The 21,622-nt window shown below is 42.1% G+C and overlaps 3 protein-coding genes across 3 annotated transcripts; 1 reads left to right on the forward strand and 2 right to left on the reverse strand.

Moving 5' to 3' along the window:
- Window positions 1-585: 585 nt before the first annotated feature.
- DPPA5 (developmental pluripotency associated 5) lies at window positions 586-1,477 on the reverse strand. Its single transcript, XM_004673627.1, has 3 exons — window positions 1,366-1,477; window positions 1,097-1,276; window positions 586-644 (listed from the first exon to the last, which is right to left on the reverse strand). Exons 1-3 carry the CDS (start codon window positions 1,475-1,477, stop codon window positions 586-588), a joined length of 351 nt encoding a protein of 116 aa, XP_004673684.1.
- A 9,834-nt stretch (window positions 1,478-11,311) lies between these two features.
- KHDC3L (KH domain containing 3-like, subcortical maternal complex member) lies at window positions 11,312-12,247 on the forward strand. Its single transcript, XM_004674045.1, has 3 exons — window positions 11,312-11,480; window positions 11,625-11,804; window positions 12,063-12,247. The coding sequence occupies exons 1-3, from the start codon at window positions 11,312-11,314 to the stop codon at window positions 12,245-12,247; spliced, it is 534 nt and encodes a 177-aa protein (XP_004674102.1).
- A 7,851-nt stretch (window positions 12,248-20,098) lies between these two features.
- OOEP (oocyte expressed protein) lies at window positions 20,099-21,065 on the reverse strand. The gene is made up of 3 exons (XM_004674046.1): window positions 20,876-21,065; window positions 20,501-20,680; window positions 20,099-20,178 (listed from the first exon to the last, which is right to left on the reverse strand). The coding sequence occupies exons 1-3, from the start codon at window positions 21,063-21,065 to the stop codon at window positions 20,099-20,101; spliced, it is 450 nt and encodes a 149-aa protein (XP_004674103.1).
- Window positions 21,066-21,622: the final 557 nt, after the last annotated feature.

A 21,622-nucleotide genomic window follows, 5' to 3' on the forward strand; every position in this document is an offset into this window, starting at 1 on the left:
ATAATACTCTTTAAAGTTTTAAAGTTTTAGCTACAATTAAACATAGAGATCAAAATATTCAATCATCTGCTGCTTTTATAAAGAGATTCATGCAAAAAGACACACAGTTCATACTCTAACAAAAGGAAAGCAAATCCATCAGACATGGATATAAAATTGCTACAGAGCTGATGATTCTCTATTTTGTTTCAGAAGCTCTTTGCATTGCATTGCATTCATATTATGTTAACCAATAAGAGCCCAATGCAGGTCAGCTCCCGCCCCTAGGTTGATTTTTTTGTTACCTTTAAGTTTGGCTCCTAATTTTTTTTTTTTTTACTTTGGACCTCTTTCTAGCTTGGGAGTTAAGGTCAAGTAGCAATATATCGACCACAGTTCAAGGGGCTATATATTTAAAATGTTATTCTTTATTTCGCAAATTTGGGGGGAAAGTCACATCAGGACTCAGAGGCAAAGGCAGGGAACCCAAAATGCCTAGTTTTTCCTTATCAGGCTGGAGCAGAGTTTAAACCAGACTAGAGCCACTCCCGCTCTGGCCTGTTAATTCTTTACATCCTGGTCCCACAGCTTCATTACAAAACAGCTTCATTTCATCTCAGGGCCTAGTCCGAGAGCATTCATGGCTTCCTCAAGTTTGATTATTCCTACAGGAAAAGGAACAACTATGGGTATACAGTGAGGGGTCAGGGGGAAAACTTGTGAGTTCTCAGTCTTTTTCAAGGTTTGTTTTGGGGACTTCCCCAATCAAAGATTCTGAGGGTGAGACTCTTCGGGGATCTCAAAATGTGGGCTCATTCCCAACATCCTACTCTGCAATTGCGGAGGGGAAAAGAGGGAAGAACTGGGTCACAACCTTGGAAAATCCTGCCCTATAAAGCTAGCCCCAGGCGCCTCCCATTGCGTCTTACTGCAGCGTTCTTTGAAGAGCGGACGCTACTACTGAAGAGGTCTCCGGAAAACCCAGACACAGACGGCCAGTTCAGGTGATGGTCGCAAGGTGGGAAGGGAAAAGTGAGAAGGGATAGAAGAGAGGAAATAAGGCCGTCCTCTTGGGCCCCAGTTTTTGCAGCACCTCATCCGGTACTGGGTCACTCACCTCGTTCCTGTCGCTGGCGGTGCCACTCGGCCAGGGACTGAAGCATCCACCTGGAACGAAGCTTGTACAAGTAAGAGCCATAAACCACCACTTCAGTGAGGTCGGAGGATTCCAGAACATTCAGCTCGAGCATGGCCTTACACACTTTCTCAAAATTTGGGATTCCAGATCCATGTGGGCCTGTCAGGAAAAAAAAAAAAAACAGATGAGCGTCTGGCCCTCAGACGCCGAACACCAGATCCCGGGCGCCCAAGTCGGGGCTCACTCACCAAATATGGCTTCCAGCAATCGCGTCTGGACCTGGAACACCTCAGGATCTTTCAAATCTTCAGGAACTTTTACCCACGGCGGGATATCTTTCCGCGCTGGCAGCGTTCCCATATTGAGTGCCTCAAAAGCAACCACGTTCCCCCTCAGGTTAGTCCTTAACTGTGCAGCAAGACAGAGGTGCGCGTGGAAAGTCTACCACCTGGCCGGCCCCGCCCCCAGCCGACTCCGCCCCCAGGCTGGTGGCCCAATCCCGCTCACAGCTCTCGACTGACCCGCCTACTCGTGCTTAGGTCTCCGGGTTACCACCTACCAGGGTTTTACCTCTACCCGGTACTGGTGGGCCCAGCTGTCTATGTGTTTGCAAGGATTGCCACCTGCGTTGATCAGTTCTTCGAAACCGGCACCGGAATGTCTTGGCTTGTGAGTGGGTGGGGCCAGAGCCCTGTTGACTCATCCCCTAGGCACAGGTAGTTGGATCTTAAAGGGAGAATAATCCAATTTGAGGGTGTAGGAGCCGTCTCAGCTGTCCCGTGGAGTTCCTGCCTACCACTTTGCAAAGAAGGAGCCGTTCCTCTAGGCCAAAGGGAACCAAACCTAGTAGCTTCATTTTGTGGGCCACCTCTGTAACTTCTGGGGAGTCAGGAGTAAGTCCTGTCATTTAACAAAGAGGAAAAGAAAAGCGAGACAAGGGAGATTCAGAAATGTGTTATCTTGGAGGCAACGTTATAGAGGTGCTAAAGTGCCTACAACGTTTGGAACTTTGAATCTACCTTGATGTGGACATTCACATGTCACTTGCCTGATAATTCCAGCCCAAACTGTGTGGTTTCTGGCTCGAAATAAATTTGTTGTATTCATTTAAAAACCTTGTTGCTAGCGTGGCAGACCTCTCCTGACCCTCCTGCTGCTCCCCTCAGCGGTGTGTTTCTGTACATCTGCCTGTTCTGCTCCCCACTCTGTGGTGAATCCTCTCACCTCCTACTCCTCACACACACCTCTGGACTGTACCCCAGTTCTTGTAGTCATAAATAAATCTTTAAAAAAAAATGATGCACTAGATTACCTCATGAGGACGTGATTTCAATGTTTTCTACTTCTATGGCTTTCTCCAGATTTTTAAAAATCTCCTCCATTGATCTTTTTCATATTTCTATGTTTACTATAACGCTTCATAAAGATGAAGCTGCCTTTCCCTACGAGGACTAGCCCTGTAACATGGAATATACTGGACCTGGCTAGAATGCTAATTCTTTGGCTAGACCTCTTGCATTTTATCAAAACCCATAGGTGCTGTTGCAACCACCAGTGTAATCAATTTACATAATGATTAGCTAAAACTATCAAATGAGAAGTTACTAAGGAATTGACTAGTCATAAGATGTAGAAGAATTAGCTCACAGATTATGAATTACAAGGAGAAAATGTTCCTTTACAATAGAGAGTTGGAAGACAGATTCCTTGTAATCAGGCGCCAAATCAGCATCAATAACTGTTCAGTATCTTGCTTATATCAATGGTGATAGCCTCTTTGTGATAATGTACTACAGTTTTGTCATCAGGAAAAGATGTTACCAGTGAAAGAAACATGAAAATTCTGTATTATTTCTCACAACTGCACATGAATCTACTGTTCTCTCAAAATAAAAGTTTAAAAATGAAATCAATTTTTTAAAGATTTATTTGTGCATACAGAACTGGGGTACAGGCCAGAGGTACAGGGGCGGCGAGAGGATTCACCAGAGACAGAGTGGGGGAGCAGAATAGGTTGATCAAAGAAGTACACTGCTGGGGGGAGCAGCGGGCCGGCCAGGAGAGGTCTGCCACGCCATGTGGATCACCTCCGGGGTGGAAACTGAATTCATGCTGAAGTGGCTTTAGCTTCTTAGTGCTGTGCTTTAACCCACTGTGCCACCAGAGAGGGCCTGAAGTCAATTTTTAAAGATGCAAATCAGTATAAATTTTTTAAATAACCCACTTGCTCCATTTAATTATCTAAATGACTCATTGTTTAAGGCTGTTACTTTACTATTTATGAATATATTGTATTTTTGTGTCTAACTGAATTTTTTCTAAGTTTTGTGCCCTTTCCCATAGTTCAGAATGTCTAGTTTTTTCACCAAAGGCACCACTGCAATTCAAGTGTCTGGCTTTCTAAATTGAAGCCATTGTAAAAGTAATCATTGCTTTATAATGTGCCTTAAAATTTGGAGCCTTACAATTGGTCTCATTTAGAATGTTTTTGTTTCTTTCCACTGTATCAGGTATCACCTGGAAATGTCAGGTCATTGCTGATTGTTCCTCTTCCTCCCCACCCCCCAGAACAACCACTGATGATTGTTCAAGAATTCTACTATCATCTTCCGTATGCAAAAAAGCAATATGAGATCATGTGTTTCCCACTGGGAAAACAAAAAAAAAATTCTCTCAGGAGAAGTCAAGCATCTGACAGTACTGGGTACTTGGTTAGGACAAAAGTCCCAGCTCCCCCTAAAGTTCCTTCAGCTTATGCCCATGACCTCACTCCAACCTAACAATAACCTTCCTTATAGAAGAAAGCTAAGCCCTTTACTCATTTATTAAAAACTTAGTATCAACAATATGACAGACATTTTGCTAGATGCTAGATCTCCTGAGAGACAATCTCTGTACTCAAGAAGGAAGGAAAAACAAAACAGGCAATTGAATTTGATTTCACAAACACTAGGATCAAAAGAAGAACATCATTCTAGGCAAGGGGTGTATTAGTCAGGGCTCTCCACACAGAACCAGAAGCATACATGCATACACATGCATACATGCACACATATACATATGAAGAGATTTATTTCAAGAAATTGACTTACAAGACTATGATCTAGCAAGAGATGATAAAAAATTTTGAGTTACAGAACATTGTGAATGCATTTAATGTCACAGAATTGTAAACTTATAAGTGGTTGAAAACACTAGGACAGGAGTTGATGTGACAGAATTCCTTCTTCCCCAGGGTATCTGCTCTTCTTCCCCTCCCCCCACCCCAGCCCCCACCCCCTGCCTTTTAAAAAAAATTTTATGTTGGGCCTCCCTGGTGGCACAGGGGTTAAAGACACAGTATTATCAAACTGTGGCCAGCCACTGCAGCATGAGTAGGATCCCCGCCAGGGAGCTGACCCACATGGCACAGCAGACCTCTCCTGACCCCACCCCCACCCCCCCACTGCTCCCCTCAGCAGTGTACTTCAATAATCTGCCTGTTCTTCTCCCCACTCTGACTCTGGTGAATCCTCTCACCACCCCTGCACCTCAGGTCTGTATCCCAGTTCTGTATGCACAAATAAATAAATATTAAAAAAAAAAAAGCTATGATTGATATTAGATCAGCTTTTAAAAAAAAAAATTCAGTTTTCTTCTTACAGCCTTGTAACTGATTGGATGATGCCTACTCACATTATTGAAGATAATCTCATTTACTTAAATCAGATGATTGTAAATACAAACCACAACAGCAACAACTGCATAAGTATTTGGATATATACTAGCCATGTTAACTTATAAAACCAACCATGGCCGAGGTATCTTGTAAAGTCCATAAATGTAAGCTGAAACCTGGAAGATACACAGGAATTTCCTTAACTTTCTTCCTCCTGAAAGGAACACATCTCCCTATTCACATCCAAAGTCCCACCACACACTAGAGTATGCATCTGCATTTCAACAGATTCACTCCTTACATCTGCACTATACAATATAGAAGCCACTAGCTAGACTGTTGGGAACCCAAAATGTGTTTAATCTGCATTGTGCTCTAAGTACAAACTATACAGAAGATTTTGATGAATTTTAATACCAAAAGAAAGTAAAATATGTCATTAATAATTTATACTGATTAAATTACAAAATAATAAAAATTCTGTATATTGTTAAATAAATCAGAATTCATTGCAACACAATTTACCCCACTATGGCTAAGAGAAAAAATTGTAATTGTAGTTTCACATTATACTGTAATTGGTCAGAGTAGACATACAAGACATATAAGTGTATATAAGACATACAGTGCAACATCCTTTTTAAAAGTTTCTTATTCTGTTTGTATGTTTGCACTTGTTTTCTTTTGCTCCTCTTTTACTCCCCTGATTTTTTTTGCTTTTCTTAGTCTCCTTTTCCCTGTATTTCTTTTCTCTGCCTGTACCTTAAATGCTGGTGATTCTGAGTCTCTCCTTTAATCCTTCCCCTTTACTACCATTTGTCATTCTCCCAAAGTAATTTTTTTTTCCACACCGATGATTTAAACTATCTTCCCACATTACAATTCTCAAACCTTTATTCCAGAATCACCATGTGCTTAACTGATGCCCACTACATGCTTACATCTTCTTATCCTTGAAACTTTTGAAAGTCAGCATGTCCCAGAGCAAACTTATTAGCTCCTTCCTCCCCTTTGGCTTCTCCTATTTTGTTTTCTAAAATATATGCCAGCACTTCCTCAAAACATTTCTAACAGGGCCTCCCTGGTGGTGCAGGGATTAAAGTCTCAGCGCTATCAAGCTACAGACAGCCACTACAGCAAAACCTCCATCCCCTGCTGCCCAGGAAGGTGACCCACATGGCCTAGCAAACCTCTCCTGTATTGCCCACTGCTCCCCTCAGCAGTGCATTTCAGTAGATCACCTGTTCTGCTCCTCATTTAGTCCTCATTTGGTGAATCTTTTCAAATCACTCCCATCTACCCCAGTTCCCTTATGTATAAATAAATAAAAATAAACTCTTAAAAAATTTCAACAGTTGACTTTTATCTATTCTATACATCACCTCCAAGTTCTAAGATTTTTGTCTATTCTATACATCACCTCCAAGTTCTAAGATTCTTGTCAGTTCTAAGATTTGTGAACTCATTCACAAATCTATCTCCCTTCCAGATCCAGTTCCTGGGTTCAAGTTCAAATCTGTGTACAGTTAAGTATCAGCAGACATTACTGTATGTAACATAGTGAACAGTGAAGTCTTATCATGTCCCACACTTGACCTGGAACATTATAAGCAAATAGAACATCTGTAGAAGTGATCTAAATTTTACCCATGGCTACCTTGAAAGAGTAAGTATAGGACAAGGACTTAACTTTTTACTTAGTATACTAATGGGTTTTTTTTAAATAATAACTGTTTTGTGATACTTCTTTGAAAACTAGTTTTAGGAACATTAGGGATGAATGCTGGAATGTATGGAAATAAACTAAAATAAAAAGTTGAAATAGAGTGTAAGACAAAATTATTTTCTACTACCATTTGAGTTTCCTATCAGAGTTAATCTATTCCTACCTTATTTTAATTCAGTCCAGAATTTTTCTAAACACATACATAGATGAATCAGTAATACTGCCTCTTAATTTATATGTTCAATAACATAACATTAATTCTCCTAGATTATTGTACAACTTGATTTCCTCTTTAACAGAATTAAAATTAATGCACTTTACAATACTCAGGACAGGCCACTAAAGTTGGAATTCATTGTCTACTGCCACTAAGTATCTCTTACCTGCAAAAAGTCTAGGTATATAGATATTCCAGAATATTCTCAGAATCATTAAAATAGTGAAAAATTAGAGCATATGCAAATGTTCTTCAATGGATATAGGGACAGGCAATTTTTTAAAGAATGTAATAGTTAGATATATTTAAAAAAATGTACAGTATATGTTGAGTAAAAAGTTCCTCTATACAAATCTGTGTAGCATATGATTGGGGAACTAAGGAAAAGGTTTGTGTTTTCTCAAAATCTTGTTTGAATCTTGTTTGAGCTGAAAGCCGTGAACAAGTCAACATGCTGTGAACAAGTCAACAAATTGTAAAGCCTGATTAGATTTAATTTCAAGGAAACATAATTTTTCCACTGGCTTAAAAGTCATAGAAATCTGTAACCTAAAGAGGTGAATTCAGTATCATGTCCAAAACTTGTCCAACCCACTGACGTTTTACTAAAGGACATTGCTCATGATTGCCACCTGAGTGAGTGGAAGAGGGACAATGTGCTCATTCTTCCATTTAACAGTGACACACATTCTGTGTGTCAAAGGTGGTTGCAGATGCAGGGAATTCAGCAATGTGTGTTTTATAAAAAATGATGTCTTGGTGCTCATAGTCTAGGGATAGTAGTGGTAGTGATAGGAAGAACGGATACAAACAATATTAATGAGTAAAATTCAGAGCTGGTTAGGTAAGGAAAGATGAAGTTGTGATTTCAAATTGGGAAACTATGGAAGGTTTTACTGAGAATCAAGTGACATTTAATCAAGAGATCAGTGGTGACAGGGAGATTGGAAGGAGAGCAAGCTACAGTCATTTATGAAGAGGGGACAGTGAATGTAAACCTGCTGAAATTAGAGCATGGAGATATTGTCTAAGCAACAGCAGAGAACACTGATTAGAGAGAAGTGGGAAGGAGATCAAGAAAATGTAGGGCAGGGCCCTTCCTGGTGGCACAACTGGTTAAAGCACAGCACTGTGAAACTACCTGCAGCTACTGCATCAGGAGTTCAATTCCTTGGCCAGGAAGCTGACACACATGGCTTAGCAGACCTCTCCGGTCTCACCCACTGCTCCCCTCAGCAGTGTATTTCAGTAGATCCGCCTGTTCTGCTCCCCACTCTGTCTCAGGTGAATCTTCTCACCCCCCTGCCATCTCTGGCCTGTACCCCAGTTCTTGTGTGCATAAATAAATTTATTTTAAAAAAAGGAAAATGTGGGAGGAGAAAAAAAAGGAGGAGGTTCCAATTCAGTCTAGAACCCTACAATAAGTTTGCAGGGTTTATACCCAGAGAAAGAGAGAAAGCTACTCATGTTTTGAGTGACACACTTTAAAATTTACCTTTAATAGAGGTTCTCTGTACCTGCTGTTTTGAGAAGAGACTGAAGGCAGATGGGAGCAGATAGGAAGCTCAAGGTTTAGGCTAAAAATCCTGAAGGAAAGTATTGCCACCAACTGAGAAGACTACAGGACTATGGTGTGTTGGGTGATGGGTACTTTTGATGAATTTTTAGATGGAAGAGTGAGGGGGTGGGTATGGGAGGCTAGGATTAGGATTGGGAATCCGGAATAGTGCAGAGATGTTATTTAAATCTAGGGGGTTGCCAAATACATAGGGAATACATAAGCAGTATTTGTTGGGATAGACAGTTGGGAGTCAGTCCTGAGAATTCACCTACTCTCCTACTCCTTGCTTTGTTGCCTGGGGTTGAGAGAAGGGTGAGGATGGTGGGGAGTGCCACACTCACTCGCTCTGCCTGGCTCCCTGGCTCACTCAAAAAGCTAACAGTGTGCCCCAGAAATCCTGACATTGGATTTTGAAGGAAGATAACTCTCAGTCTCCAGCCCTGTTACCAGTTGACATCTCACCCGCGGGAGCCCAAGCCAAGCTGTTGTCTGGGGCGTTGAGAATGTGAGCCAGTGTCCTCTCCTGAGTAATTCACCCATACCCCCTGGGCAAAGTTGTGTTCTTACTCCTCTAGCAGCCTGAAATCCTGCTGCAAGTGCAGGGTTGCTACAGTGCAAGCATAGGAATAAACAGGGGGCTTCTTAAAAAAATGCTTTGACTATTGTTCTGTGCGAGCTCAGAGTTCACATCCCCAACAAGGTGGTAGAAAATCATACTCTAGCCCTAGGCGGAGCTGGACATGTGGGGGCAACTGACCCGAAGCTCCTGGCCACCTCTCCTTTCAGGGGTTCTTATTATTGGGGCTTTGGGGGAGGGAGCCTTAATGATAAAGTCCAAACCCTCCGACCCTGAATGAGGAAGATGCCAGCCTCAACTGGGCAACTCCTTGCAAACTAAGGAGTTACACACTCGCCCTTCTTTTATTTAGCCTGTAAATAAGTCATTCTAAAACTTTTCCCTCTGCCCCACCCCATCTTAAGGAAATGTAATAATATATGTTTACTAACCTAAGGAAATTTGTAGAGTATAGGGTGATTCCTGGAAAGGTACTTTATCTACTTGGAAGGTACCCTTAGCAAGAGAAATAAGACTGCTCAGTCCTTATGCTGGATGTGGGAGACCACCTGAGCCTCTCCTGAACCTTCTGTTTATCTCAGGTGCGCCTGGGAAAAACCAATTTTCTTTCCTCAACAACATGTTGAGTTTATCATCCTCCTCTTCAGCCAGCCTCCCTTTTACCCTCCTCTTCATCACTTCATGCCCTACAGATGCCTGTTTTGCCAATGGCTACTTCTAGGATAGGTTTGCATTTCTTAAAATGGCTCCTTCTCCAATATGTTCCATATCCTTTTGCAGAAGGGGTTTTTGTTACTGGAATATGGAAGCATAAAATTTGTGTTGGTTAGAGTCAATATCTGGAAGGTTAAAACCTTGAAGACTCATTTTACTTCAATAAATCATTTTGAGAAAATCTTTACAAGAAAAAAATTAAAGGTCATGCTGCTATAGGACTGTATTGAAGGAGTATTATCCTAGATGCTCTTCGCATCATTTCACATGCTCTGCTTCCCAGCATACCCCTGTATTTCCCACCAATTATGGCTTTTGAAGAAGGACTAGTAACAGGCATATACATTTGTTTTTTCCAAAAGTAAGTTTCAATGTTTTTCTCAATAAAATCCTAGAAAAATGCTGGTGGGCACATAAGTTAAGTCAATGTCAGTGAGCCAGGCAGGTTTGAGAGGAAAGGAGCAACATTAAAGTACAAATCAAGAGAGCAGCTGCCACTGCTAGCCCCCATGTCTCTCTACAAGTCTCTCCTGTGTGTGTCTTTGCCAAATTGCCCCAAGACCCTGGTGCAAATTCAAAGTTGCAAAGCAAATTCACCCTTCTCCACCTGCCTCTTCTGTGTCTCTCAGAGCCCCCCTGACTTGAATGCTATATAGCTTCACTTGGCTGCTCTGTTCCACCCCATTAAGTGGGGTGGGGAGTCATGGTTCCTCCCTCTTTTATGGAGATGTTTTTGTTACACCTCCACAAACTTTAGAGAGGATAATTATAGAGATGGAGACCAGACTCTTGGGTTTCCCCTAAGCTCTCTCAGGAGTGTTCTGCATACCCATGGCAATTTATAACTCCATCCTGTGTAACTTTGAGTGGATTTTGCTTTTCTTTGGGTTCTTAATTAATTTTCTACTTAGGTGTCAACACTTTTGATCTTATCAGACACCTGCACTTCTTTGGCTTACAGAACTTCTACAGGGATACAAGACTGTGCAAAATGAAGTCGCAGGGCTCTCTCCCCACTGCTAGCTCTGAGCACAATACTCAAACTACAGAGAGTTAGATAGCTTTACCATTCTGAGTGAGTGAGTAAGTAATGCTTTAAGCTGAACACAAAAATCCAAAAATGGAAGCACTGTTGTGTTATCTGCAGAATGAAGGCATCAAAGATGTTTCAAGGATTGCTCTCTACTGTTTGAACCACGTCCACCAAACACTGTTGGGTGTGCTCAATTGTCTCACTAAAGAAGAAGCTGGGAAGTGGTGACCTCTGCAGAAGGAATTCAATGATCATGGTTCAGGAGGGAGTAGGAGACTTACTGAAGTCCTTGGAAACTTTGTTTTTACTCCTCGCAATTTTGTTTTTTGATGTATTTAATTGCAACTTCCATTGAAATGGCATTTCCTGTTGGATCTTGCTGCCTCTGTGGGACCAGTCTCACTTCCCTGAGTTCTTCCCCATTTTCCCAGTGGAAGCTCAAGTGGGAACCTCTGCCTCTCCCTCCCACAGTGGGTGCAGGGAAAGACTGCTGGAGAGAGGCCTTGGACCCAAAGGGCTTGCGTGATTTCTGCAATAATCTCAGGCTGCCTGGAGTGGGTGGTGAAACCATGAAGCCAATAAGAAAGGGGCAGATGGGGTGGAGCTTGTCAAAGCCCTTGAAATAGGCCCAGGCCAGGGCGCAGCTGCCACAACCGGTGGAGACCTGCTGGTTTGCAATTGTGTTGCCTTGTCCATGGAGGAAGTAGTATGGCTACCCCCAAGCAGTTTCCCACGCTCATACAGCTGGAGCAGCGAGAAGGCGCCGTATTCCAAGTACTAGGCAACCTCCACAAGAAGCCCTACTGGTTCCACTTCGAGTACCTGAAGAGTCCCAAAGAAGTTCACCTCGAGGCATGGCTGGTGGAAGCGATCTTCGGTGAAAACCTAAGGAGGGTGGATGTTGTAACCCCATCTCCCCCTCCCGGGCTGGCAGCTTCTCTGTGGCCCTGACCCCCTCCGCCCTCCCTTCACCTCCCTTCCTTCCCAAGACTTACACCTCCCTTTTCTGCTCCCTGAATAGGTCCAGGTGGAGAACACATCCCACATGTGGAGTGGGTGTCCCAGACCCTACTTCATATTAATCAGTGGGAACCCGAAGGAGAGGCCGAAATCCTGATATTTGGTCGACCTTATTACCAGAAGGATGTATCCAAGATGATCATGAACTTGGCGGACTATCACCGCCAACTACGGGTGCAAAGTAAGGGGTGGGGATTGGTGAGGGGTCCTCTGTTCCTGGGAGAGGTATCAACGTTTCCTGGCTGACTAGCAGTTTCATCCTCTGGGTTGCTCTGGAGAGTGTTTCCAGTTTGCCTGGGATCTGGAAGGTTGAACTGACCTTCTACCATCACATTCTCCGCCCCCCCCACACACACACACCCAGGTGGTATGAATGAGTCCCATGTGGTGACAGTATGGGAACACAGGTGCAGTCAACTCACAATGCCCTTTGTTCCAGGATCAGAGAAGGCTTCTGGCCAGGAGGCCGGAACTCGTTCTCCCGATGTTACCACGCAGGCGGCAACCCAGCGATCCCCCAAGTCTGCCGGGGAGGAAACGATCCAGGGCTCTCCGCAGGCTTCTCTTGAGGCAGCAACCCACGGCTCCCCAAAGGCTGCCCAAAACCTGGTTATTGGGTTATAAAGGAATTTCTAGACCAGGAATGAGATCAAAGCAAGGGTTAAGGTGGAAGAGCCCTATTTTTCTAGTTTCTACTTCTACCACAGAAGCTGGGGAAAGAATGGGGTGAGTTGTTTGGGGTTCTTCCCTCCCATGTTAAATGTTTGCAAACAGAACCTAGAGTTCTAATAAAGGATCAAATTTCCTTAATGTCTGTTAACTAGCAGGTAGAAGGGGAGAGCACAATCCTCCAGTAGCCAAGATCTGCTCTACATTTCTTTTACCTGGAGGCAGGTGAGGTCTCTTGAATTTCTGGTCAACAAAGGCTTCCTTTTGTGCTGCTTAACCACACCATCTGGGTTTGCCAGGGAGGCCCATGGAATCCATCCTAACTGGGAAACCTCTCCAAGCTGTGTTGTTTCTACTCAACGTGACATAGGATGCAAAACCTGGTTCAGACCTGGGCCAGGTCCAGCCACCTGTGGTGGCTAGGTGCACTGTGGTTGTAGCAACTTGCCAGTAGTGGCAAAAGGGGGTAGGGTTGGGATGGAAGAAAGGAATAGGGTTGCTAGGCTGACTTTGGATTGTTAGCACATGTCGCCACACCTTCAGTGAAGTTTGAGAAAGATATAAGCATTGCTGATAATCATAGTAACCACAGCAGGGAGGAACTGACACTGGCTTGACATATAGTATTGTGTATGTAGAACATATTAGCTTCATATGCTTATATTGTAACATTGCCATTGGAGTGATATTTGACACCTCTATCATTTGACTTTACGATCTAAGTGACTGGGACCTCCCAAGACCCAGTTTAAAAAAAGAAGCAAACTGTTAATAGCTGGTTGCTAGAATTAAAAAAAAAAAAAAAGGCAAAAAGCACACTTTAATCTTCATTTTAGTGTTATAAAAACCTTCCTCTAAAAAATATCAAGAAAAGGTAGCTTTAAAGCCCTGGGCAGTGAGTAGTATCTGCACTGTAGGGAAACAAAAAAATCAAACACTTGTCTTTGGAAGGCCGTTATTTCCTGAGAGGATCTCTGAAGACTTAGAGGAAGTTGCTTTTGATATTTAAATCTAAATTTCTCTCTGCATGAATCTTTTCCTGAAACCCTAAGGCCCTTAAGCTCATTTCAACACAGAAGGCACAGGCACCTTTGTTTTCCCCTTAAATGCTCTCACTCTCCCCAAACTCCCTTGTCCTGGCTATCAAAGATGGCATCTAAGTGTAAAGCTGGTCCCCAGGGAAAGGACAGGTTCCAGGTTCCCTGTGTTACCCAAGGAAGAATGGAGATGAGCAGGGAAGAGAAGAAGCTGGAGGAGGAAACTGGACAAAGCAGGATGGAGACCTAGGAGAACCCGAGGAGGCACATGGAGCAGAGAGACATGTGAAGCTGTACTGCTTTACTTATTTTTCTATTTGTGCATACAAGAGCGGGGTATAGGCCAGAGGTATGGGGGTGGTATGGTGAGAGGATTCACCAGTGACAGAGTGGGTAGGTCTATGAAGTATACTGCTGAGGGGAGCAGCAGGGGGAGACAGCAGAGGTCTGCTGCACCATGTGGGTCACCTCCCTGGCTGGGACCCAACTCATGCTGCAGCGGCAGCAGATAGCTTCCTAGGCCTGATCAGCATTTAACCCCCTGTGCCACCACAGATGCCCAATTTCCAACTTTTTAAGGAATCTTCATACCGTTGCTATAGGTACTGCACCAAATTACATTCCTACCAACAAATTGTTCCTTTTTCTCTACATCCTCACCAACATTTGTTGCTTTCATTCTTTTTTGATAATAGACCATTCTAATGAGGATGATACCGTGCTGTGATTTTGATTTCATAAAAGTGATGTTAGACAATTTTTATGTGCTATGAATGTAATCCTTAGAAAATTAAGTCTTTTGCCCATTTATTGATTAGGTTGTCATTCTGCTGTTGAATGAGTACTTTTTAAATATATATTGGATATTAACACCAGATGTCAGATGCTAACAAATATCTTCTCCCAATTTTTCAATTTCCTTTGTTTTTTTGTGATGGTTTCTTTTGAAGTGCAAAATCTTTTTAGTTTGATTAGTCCTACTTGTTTATTTTTCCTTTTGTTTCCCTTGCTTTTGGTGTTGTGTCCCTAAATACATTTTTGCTATAGATGTCCTATACTATATCCTATGTTTTCTTCTAAATATTTTATGGTCTCAGTTCTTATATCTTAATCTTTATTTTTTTTTCAATACCTGAATCTCTCAAAAAGAGAACTTCATAGATTTTATTTTTATATATTTATTTTTATATGTATTTTTATATCTGTGCGTATATATAATAAGTTTATTTTTACATCATTTTGTGCATTTTTCCATCTCAGTTGTAATTCCCTTGGGCTTCCCATTACCAAATCACCCTACTTCATTTTTTAAAAGACTATTTATGTAAACAAGAACTGGTTGTAGGTCTGAGGTGTAGTGGGTGAGAGGATTCACCAAAGACACAGTGGGAAGCAGAACAGACAGATTCACTGAAATACACTGCTGAAATACACTGCTGAGGGGGGCAGTAGGGGAGACAGGCGATATCTGCTGTTGTGACATATGGGTCAGCTCCCTGACCGGCTGGGGACTGAACTCGTGCTGCCACTGCTTGATAGCACTGCCTTCAACCCCTGTGCCACCAGGAGGCCCTCTTTATTCCATTTTGAATTAATTTGTGTATGGGCATAAGTTATGTATCTAGCTTCATTTTTGAGTACAAGGCTGGCCATATTTCCTAACACCATTTCTTAGAGTCTTTTTTTTTTTTAAAGATTTATTTATTCATATGGAACTAGGGTACAGGCCAGAGATGTGGAGGGTGAGAGGATTCACCAGAGGCAGAGAGGGTAGCAGAACAGGCAGAGTGATGAAGTACACTGCTGAGGGGAGCAGCCCGCGGGTCAGGAGAGGTCTGCCGCACCATGTGGATCACCTCCGGGGCAGGCAGGCAGGATTCAAACTCATGCAGTAGTGGCTTTAGCTTCTTAGTGCTGTGCTTTAACCCACTGCGCCACCAGGGAGGGCCCTCTTAGAGCCTTTTTTTTTCTCCATTGTATGGCTATGGCTCCTTTATCAAAGATTAAATGTCCATCTGTATGGGTTACTTCTAGACTTTCTATTCTATTCCACTGGTCTATTCCACTGGTCTGTGTTTCTGTTTTGTTTTTTTTTTCCCAATACCATACTATTTTGATTATTGTTGCTGTGTAGTATAGCTTGATATCAGAGAGTGTGATATCTGTGTTCACTCAAAACTGCTTTATATTGAGGGTCTTTTGTGCTTCTATCAAAAGTTTCTTATTGTTCTACTTAAAATACTGAATTTTGATAGCTATTGTTTTGAATCTGTAAGCTGATTTAAGTAATATGGTGATTTTGTTTGTTCCTCTAGTCTATGAGCACAAGGTATCAATCCATTACTTTGTATCTTTTATTTTCTTAATAAAGTATTATAGTTTTCAAAGTATAGGTAATTTACTTTATTCATTAAGCTTGTTCCACGTTTTTCATTGTTTTTGATGTCTTTGTATCAAATCTAAAAGCCAATATTGATTGAGGAAAACACAATAGTGGTTTGGGACATCAATCTCCCACTTTCACTAATGAACAGATAGTCTTAAAGAATAAAATTGCATGGGCTTAATGGGTATTTATAGAGCACTGGACCTAAAAAAAGCTGAATATATATTCTTCTTAGGTTCACACGAGACGTTCTCCAGATTAACCACATCCTGGATCAACAAATTCACTATTATTGAAATCATACCAAGCATCTTTTCTGCCACAACAGTATCAAACTAGAAATAAATCACAAAAAGAAAGCAGGAAAACCTCTAACATGTGGCGATTGAACAACACACTACTGAATTACTATAGCTTCATGAGGAAATCAAAGCCTAAAAATACCTTGGCACAAATGACAAGGACACACTCTTCCAGAATTTACAGAGCATGACAAAAACAATACTAAGAGGGAAAGAGGGAAGTATTTATCAGCACAGCCCCACATCAAGAAATATAACTAAAATAAATAATCTTCTTTCTCACCTATGGGACTAGAAAAAGATAAACAAATAAAGGAAACAATAAAAATTAGCGCAGAACTAAACAAATAAAAAAGATAGTTCAAAAGATTACTGGAACTGAAAGCTTGTTCTTAAAAACAAAACAAAACAAAACAAAAACAAGCAGGCTTATTAAAAAAAAAAAAAAAGGCTGGGGAGACTAAACTCAAACAAATACAACCAGAAATGAAAGAAGAGATGCTACACCGACACCTGATATTCAGTTCAGAGGGTCATAAAAGATTGCCACAAACAACTGTTTGATGGTAACTTGAATAACCTAGAATGGATTAACTCATATAAATATGCAACCATGACACTGAATAGGGAAGAAATAGAAAATCTGAACAGACCAATTACAAGCAAGGAAATTGAATCAGTAGTCAAAATTCTCCCTCCCAAATACCCAGAAGTCCAGGACCAGAGGAACAAGTGATTTCTACCAAGCTTTCACGGATGAAAATGTTAGGGGAGAAGGATGTCCTCAAAGGACTCTCAGATACAGGTTTTGTGGCCTCCACCTCCATTCCAGACACTGATACTACAAATACCACCAATACCAAAGGGAGGACTTCTAGGGCCTGAGGATGGAGTTAAAAGCGACAAATAAAGCGACAAATCCCAGCAACACCAAGTAGGGGGCTGCTAGGACCTGAGGGGGTTGTTAAGCAGCCTTGTGAATCAGACATGTTAGGCTGAGGGTTTCTCTCTTTCTTGGCCTCCTGGCAGGTGGCTGGTCACTTGGCTCTTGATCAGCAGGACTGGTAGGATGCATTAGTTAACTTGTATCTCTCTCACTCTTTCCCTGGGTTGTTTCTTTTTTTTTTTGAACCTTGTAAATAAACCCATTATTGACCTTTCTATGTGTTTTTACAGTGCAGGTGAGTGTTAAGTGTATGCGCACAGGGGTGGAGGTTGCCCTGTAACAAATGAATATCCACCCAAGCATACTTCATGAGGCCAACATTACCCTCATATCAAAACCAAACAATGACCATACCAAAAAAAAAAAAGAAAAACTTCTCTATGAACATTGATGCAAAAATCCACAGTAAAATACAGCAAACCAGATTCAAGAATGTATTACAAGTATTACATATCATGACCAAGGGAGCTTTATTCCAAGCACAAAAGATTGGCTCAACATCTAAAACCAATTAATAAAATTCACATCAAAGATAAACTGTAACAATTCAAAATCTCAGAGTAGGAAGAAATTTAAATTAATCTCCATGGCAACTTGAATTTATGTATGCCCTCTAACATAACAATTCTAATCTTAGATGCTCAATAAAAACACATACTATCCTCAGCCACTGCAGCATGAGTTTGATCCCCAGCCAGGGAAGTGACCCACATGGCACAGCAGATATCTCTTGTTTTGCCCACTGTTCTGCTCAGTAGTGTATTTCAGTCAATCCACCTGTTCTGCTCCCGACTCTGTCTCTGGTAAATCTCTCACGCCCCTATACCTCTGGCCTACACCCCAGCTCTTATATGCATACATGAATAAATCTTAAAAAAAAAAAAAACTGTGTGTATATATGTATATCTACATACCAAAAATTCAGTGCAAAAAGTTTCGTAGCAGTAATATAGTTCTAAATAGGAAAGCCAAAATGTGCACAAACAAAAAGAAACTATGACTTAATCATACAATGAGACAACTCCTTGCAACGTGGACAAATCACACAATAATTCCATTTATATGAAGGTCAGAATATTAGTCCCATCTAATATTTAAAATGGGATATTTAAAATGGGGCTTCTGGAATGCTAATGTTCCTTTTCTCTTTGGCTAAGTGGATGTATTCTCCATGTTCTTTGATGAATCTCTACAAGCTTTGAATGTACTTATTTTTATATGAATGCTATGTGTCAATAAAAAGTTTACTAAAATAGAAAAATATTTGGAGTAATGGAAAATTAGTTGAAGATAAATCAGGGATAGAGAAATTAATCTTTTCTATATTGCCTAATTTTTAAGATTTATTTTATTTATTTAAGTATACAAGAACAGGGGTATAGGCCAGAAGTGCAGAGGGTGAAAGGATTCACAAGATAAAGTGGGGAGAAGAACTGGCAGATCTGAATACACTGCTGATGGGAGCAGTGGGCAAGACGAGAGGTCTGCTGTGCCATGAGTCTTTGTTCTGTGGTGGGGGATCAAACTCTTGCCGCAGTGGCTGGCCATAGCCTTTAGCACTGAGACTTTAACCCATGCACCTCCAGAGGAGCCCCCATATTGCCTAATTTTTTTAAATTTTTGAGCATATATATTTATCATGAGAAAAATCAATGCCATTTTTTAGATGTGGTTATCTGTATTTCAGCAAACTATTAGGGAAAAAAGTAGAAATGAAAACGAGAAATGCATTTAAATTCATTGGTGGTGAAAAATAAAAACAAGCGGTAAAAAACCGTGTAGATGTTAAGAGTTTGGGTCGTGGAATCAATGTTTCAAATCTCATCTATCCTGCCCCCACATCCTACTTCTTTGACATTGGCAAATTACTTGCTGCTCCAATCATCCTATTTCATGTCTGAAGCCACAAATCTCTTGGTGACCTCCTTCCCCTTCACACTACCCTTATACAACTCAGTCCCTGACGGCTACCTGTGCCATCCTCAGGGATAAAGCCTTTCTGGTTGCAGGAGTCCTGTGCCTGCATCGATGCCCAAGATCTGATGTTATGTTAATTGCAGCCCTGGAAAAATGAATATTAATCACATGTGTGTTGGCTCACAGGCCCAAGTGTAAGGAGGAAGGCTCTACTCCACACACTGAGTTCTGCTGGGGCCAAACCACTAATTTCAAAGAGCCTCAAAGGAGACGCTTTGCCACCATCTCTGTACTTATTAAAGCAAATTCACGCAGTGCTCCTGCCCACCTGTGACTATACAAGTGTTTCTTTTCACAAACCCTTCCCCTTTGCACTGCAGCTGAGGCAGCTCTCCTGCCTCTTTTTCTTTTCTCTTTTGCCTAATTAAAAAAAAAAAAAAAGGCACTGAATCAGAGTCACGCAAGAATGGGTTTAGGAAATTGTGTTTTAGCAATTCAAGTTTTAAGGTGATTCTGAGATACTTCAAAGCTTGAGAACTAAGTAGCACAATAAAGCCAAAAGCAGCTGACCCTGTATCTCTGCTCTGTGTGCTTTAGTGTGACCAAAATCATAAAAGGTAGTTTCAAAGTGAAAGAAACTAAAAAAGCTATAAAAATAAAACCACTACTGAGCCCTCCCTGGTGGCGCAGCAGGTTAAAGCACAGCACTAAGAAGCTAAAGCCACTTCAGCATAAGTTTGATCCCCACCCCAGAGGTGACCCACATGGCGTGGCAGACCTCTCCTGACCCATCCGCTGCTCCCCTCAACAGTGTACTTCATTGATCTGCCTGTTCTGCTCCCTGCTCTGTCTCTGGTGAATCCTCTCACCACCCTTGCACCTCTGACCTCCACCCCCTGTATGCATGAATACATCTTTTAAAAACAAATAAAACTTACCAACCAGCCTTCTACCCACCCCCTCACACCAAGACATAAATGATTAAGAGTCAATCTTTTACAAATTTGCTTAATTTTTAAAAAGCGAAGATCTTTTATGCCACTGGACAAAAAGGAATTTCATTTCAGTACTAGAATGGCACTACAAAGTCATCTTTACATCAAAATAATCAAACCATGAATGCACACACAAAAAAAGAATTCAGAGATTTAAGGAGACTGCTCCTCTTGAACTTTAGTAGCAGAAGCAGGATGGTTTTCATAATACTCCTGACAATATTCATGGAACAGGATGTTGGGGAGTCTGGGCACCTGTTGCTGCAGCCTTCAAGAACTCTTCAAGTTGCTTCATCTTCTCAGCTGGAGGAAAAGCAAATGATACCAACCACCCATAATGGTAAGTGCTCACTGATTCAAACACCTCCATGGCTGAGAAGTACTGGGAATGTCTCCTAAGGTGGAGATTTGTACCTGGAATCTTAGAAAGAGTGCGTCAGATTGCCACTTAATTTCCCTACTTGGATTTTTCTCACAAAGGAATGCTCAGGGGCTGTGAGCTATATTTGTGATTGGAATCTGCAAAAAAAAAAAATGTTTTGGCAAGAGAAGCCAGGAAAAAAGCCATGTTCCACCAGAGCTTACTGCCGCGATCCCCAACACATGCGGGTCTTCGGAGTCTTACCTCGGGCACGATGTTCCCGGTGCCACGATGCCATGTTCAGAAGCAAGCTCTTCACCCGATTTTGTACACGAGGCCGTCCGAAGACAGTGATTTCAGCTAATTTTCCCGAGTCAACTATGTCCACCAAAAGGAGGGCCTGGCTCATCCACTCTATTTCTGGAATTCTGGCTCGGTCAGCACCTAGACAATAAAAGAGACTCCCATGGTATGGTTGAAGGTCACAAGGAACACTTACTCGGGAAGGGTAAGAGCTGAAAGCTGGGCATCAAGGCGTCAAATATGGCCTGTGATGTAGAGAAAGACTCAAAAATTGCTGTGCCGGTCTCCTCTCCCAATGGAAAACACTTAACCCCCAAGCACACCCTGGTGGCTCACCAAAGATTACGTCTGTCAGCCAAGCCTCCAGGTAAAACACCAAGGGGTTTCTCAGTTCCTGCACTGGAAACCACCATGGCCGAATGCAAATGCGTGGAGGTGGAAGTGGTAACTTCAAGAGCCGGTCCAGGGATTGGCCAGGAACCCACTCGTCCCCCCTGGCCTCAGCGGCATCTGCTTTGTCCACCATGCTCCAGCCTAGGCGCGAGTGCTCTCACGAGAAGCCTGGAGCCCTTTTACGGTTTCCAGTAAGCCCGCCCTTTCCGGTGCCTGGTGCCACTGGCCTACCCTCAGCATGCTTGACACTGGGCCCCCAGGCTTGGTGGTGCCAGGACACTTTGTTCTCTGCTTAAATCACCAGGATTTCCTCCACGACCTCGACCTTGAATATTTATTTGTATGCTAGCCAGGTCTCAGTGGCTACACACGATCATCTCTGTTGAATAAGGTGTTACTTAACCTCAAGGCCACCTGCCCCTGCTCGTAGCAGATTAACAGTGTGGATTGAATTGGTTACGGGGCTAACCAGGAATCACTTTCATTGCTTAGGTCTCTGTTGCCTTCGGAGGTAAGTAAGCTGATGAGGCCCAGGGCAGCCTCATTGAATCTGTATTTTCTCTCTTCTGCTTGTTATCTCTTGATTCGTTACTTCAACATCAATCAAGTATGTCAAATATAAATATCAAAGGTGGTCTTTATAGAAAAGCTATCATGTATAGAGAAATCCTGTTTATTTCCAATATCCTT

The sequence above is a fragment of the Condylura cristata genome, unplaced genomic scaffold, assembly GCF_000260355.1.
Source record: "Condylura cristata isolate star-nosed mole 26May11 unplaced genomic scaffold, ConCri1.0 scaffold00001, whole genome shotgun sequence".
In the NCBI taxonomy this organism is placed as follows: Eukaryota; Metazoa; Chordata; class Mammalia; order Eulipotyphla; family Talpidae; genus Condylura; species Condylura cristata.

Excerpts from the sequence above, each read along its gene's own strand:
- DPPA5 (XM_004673627.1), bottom strand. The coding sequence starts at position 1,477 with ATGGGAACGCTGCCAGCGCGGAAAGATATCCCGCCGTGGGTAAAAGTT. Across the intron at positions 1,277-1,365 it reads ATTGCTGGAAGCCATATTTG|GCCCACATGGATCTGGAATC; the intron begins GTGAGTGAGCCC and ends TTTTCCTGACAG. Across the intron at positions 645-1,096 it reads CCGCCAGCGACAGGAACGAG|GAATAATCAAACTTGAGGAA; the intron begins GTGAGTGACCCA and ends CTTTTCCTGTAG.
- KHDC3L (XM_004674045.1), top strand. The coding sequence starts at position 11,312 with ATGGCTACCCCCAAGCAGTTTCCCACGCTCATACAGCTGGAGCAGCGA. Across the intron at positions 11,481-11,624 it reads GCTGGTGGAAGCGATCTTCG|GTCCAGGTGGAGAACACATC; the intron begins GTGAAAACCTAA and ends CTCCCTGAATAG. Across the intron at positions 11,805-12,062 it reads CCGCCAACTACGGGTGCAAA|GATCAGAGAAGGCTTCTGGC; the intron begins GTAAGGGGTGGG and ends CCTTTGTTCCAG.
- OOEP (XM_004674046.1), bottom strand. The coding sequence starts at position 21,065 with ATGGTGGACAAAGCAGATGCCGCTGAGGCCAGGGGGGACGAGTGGGTT. Across the intron at positions 20,681-20,875 it reads GCTGACAGACGTAATCTTTG|GTGCTGACCGAGCCAGAATT; the intron begins GTGAGCCACCAG and ends TTTATTGTCTAG. Across the intron at positions 20,179-20,500 it reads CCGGGAACATCGTGCCCGAG|CTGAGAAGATGAAGCAACTT; the intron begins GTAAGACTCCGA and ends CTTTTCCTCCAG.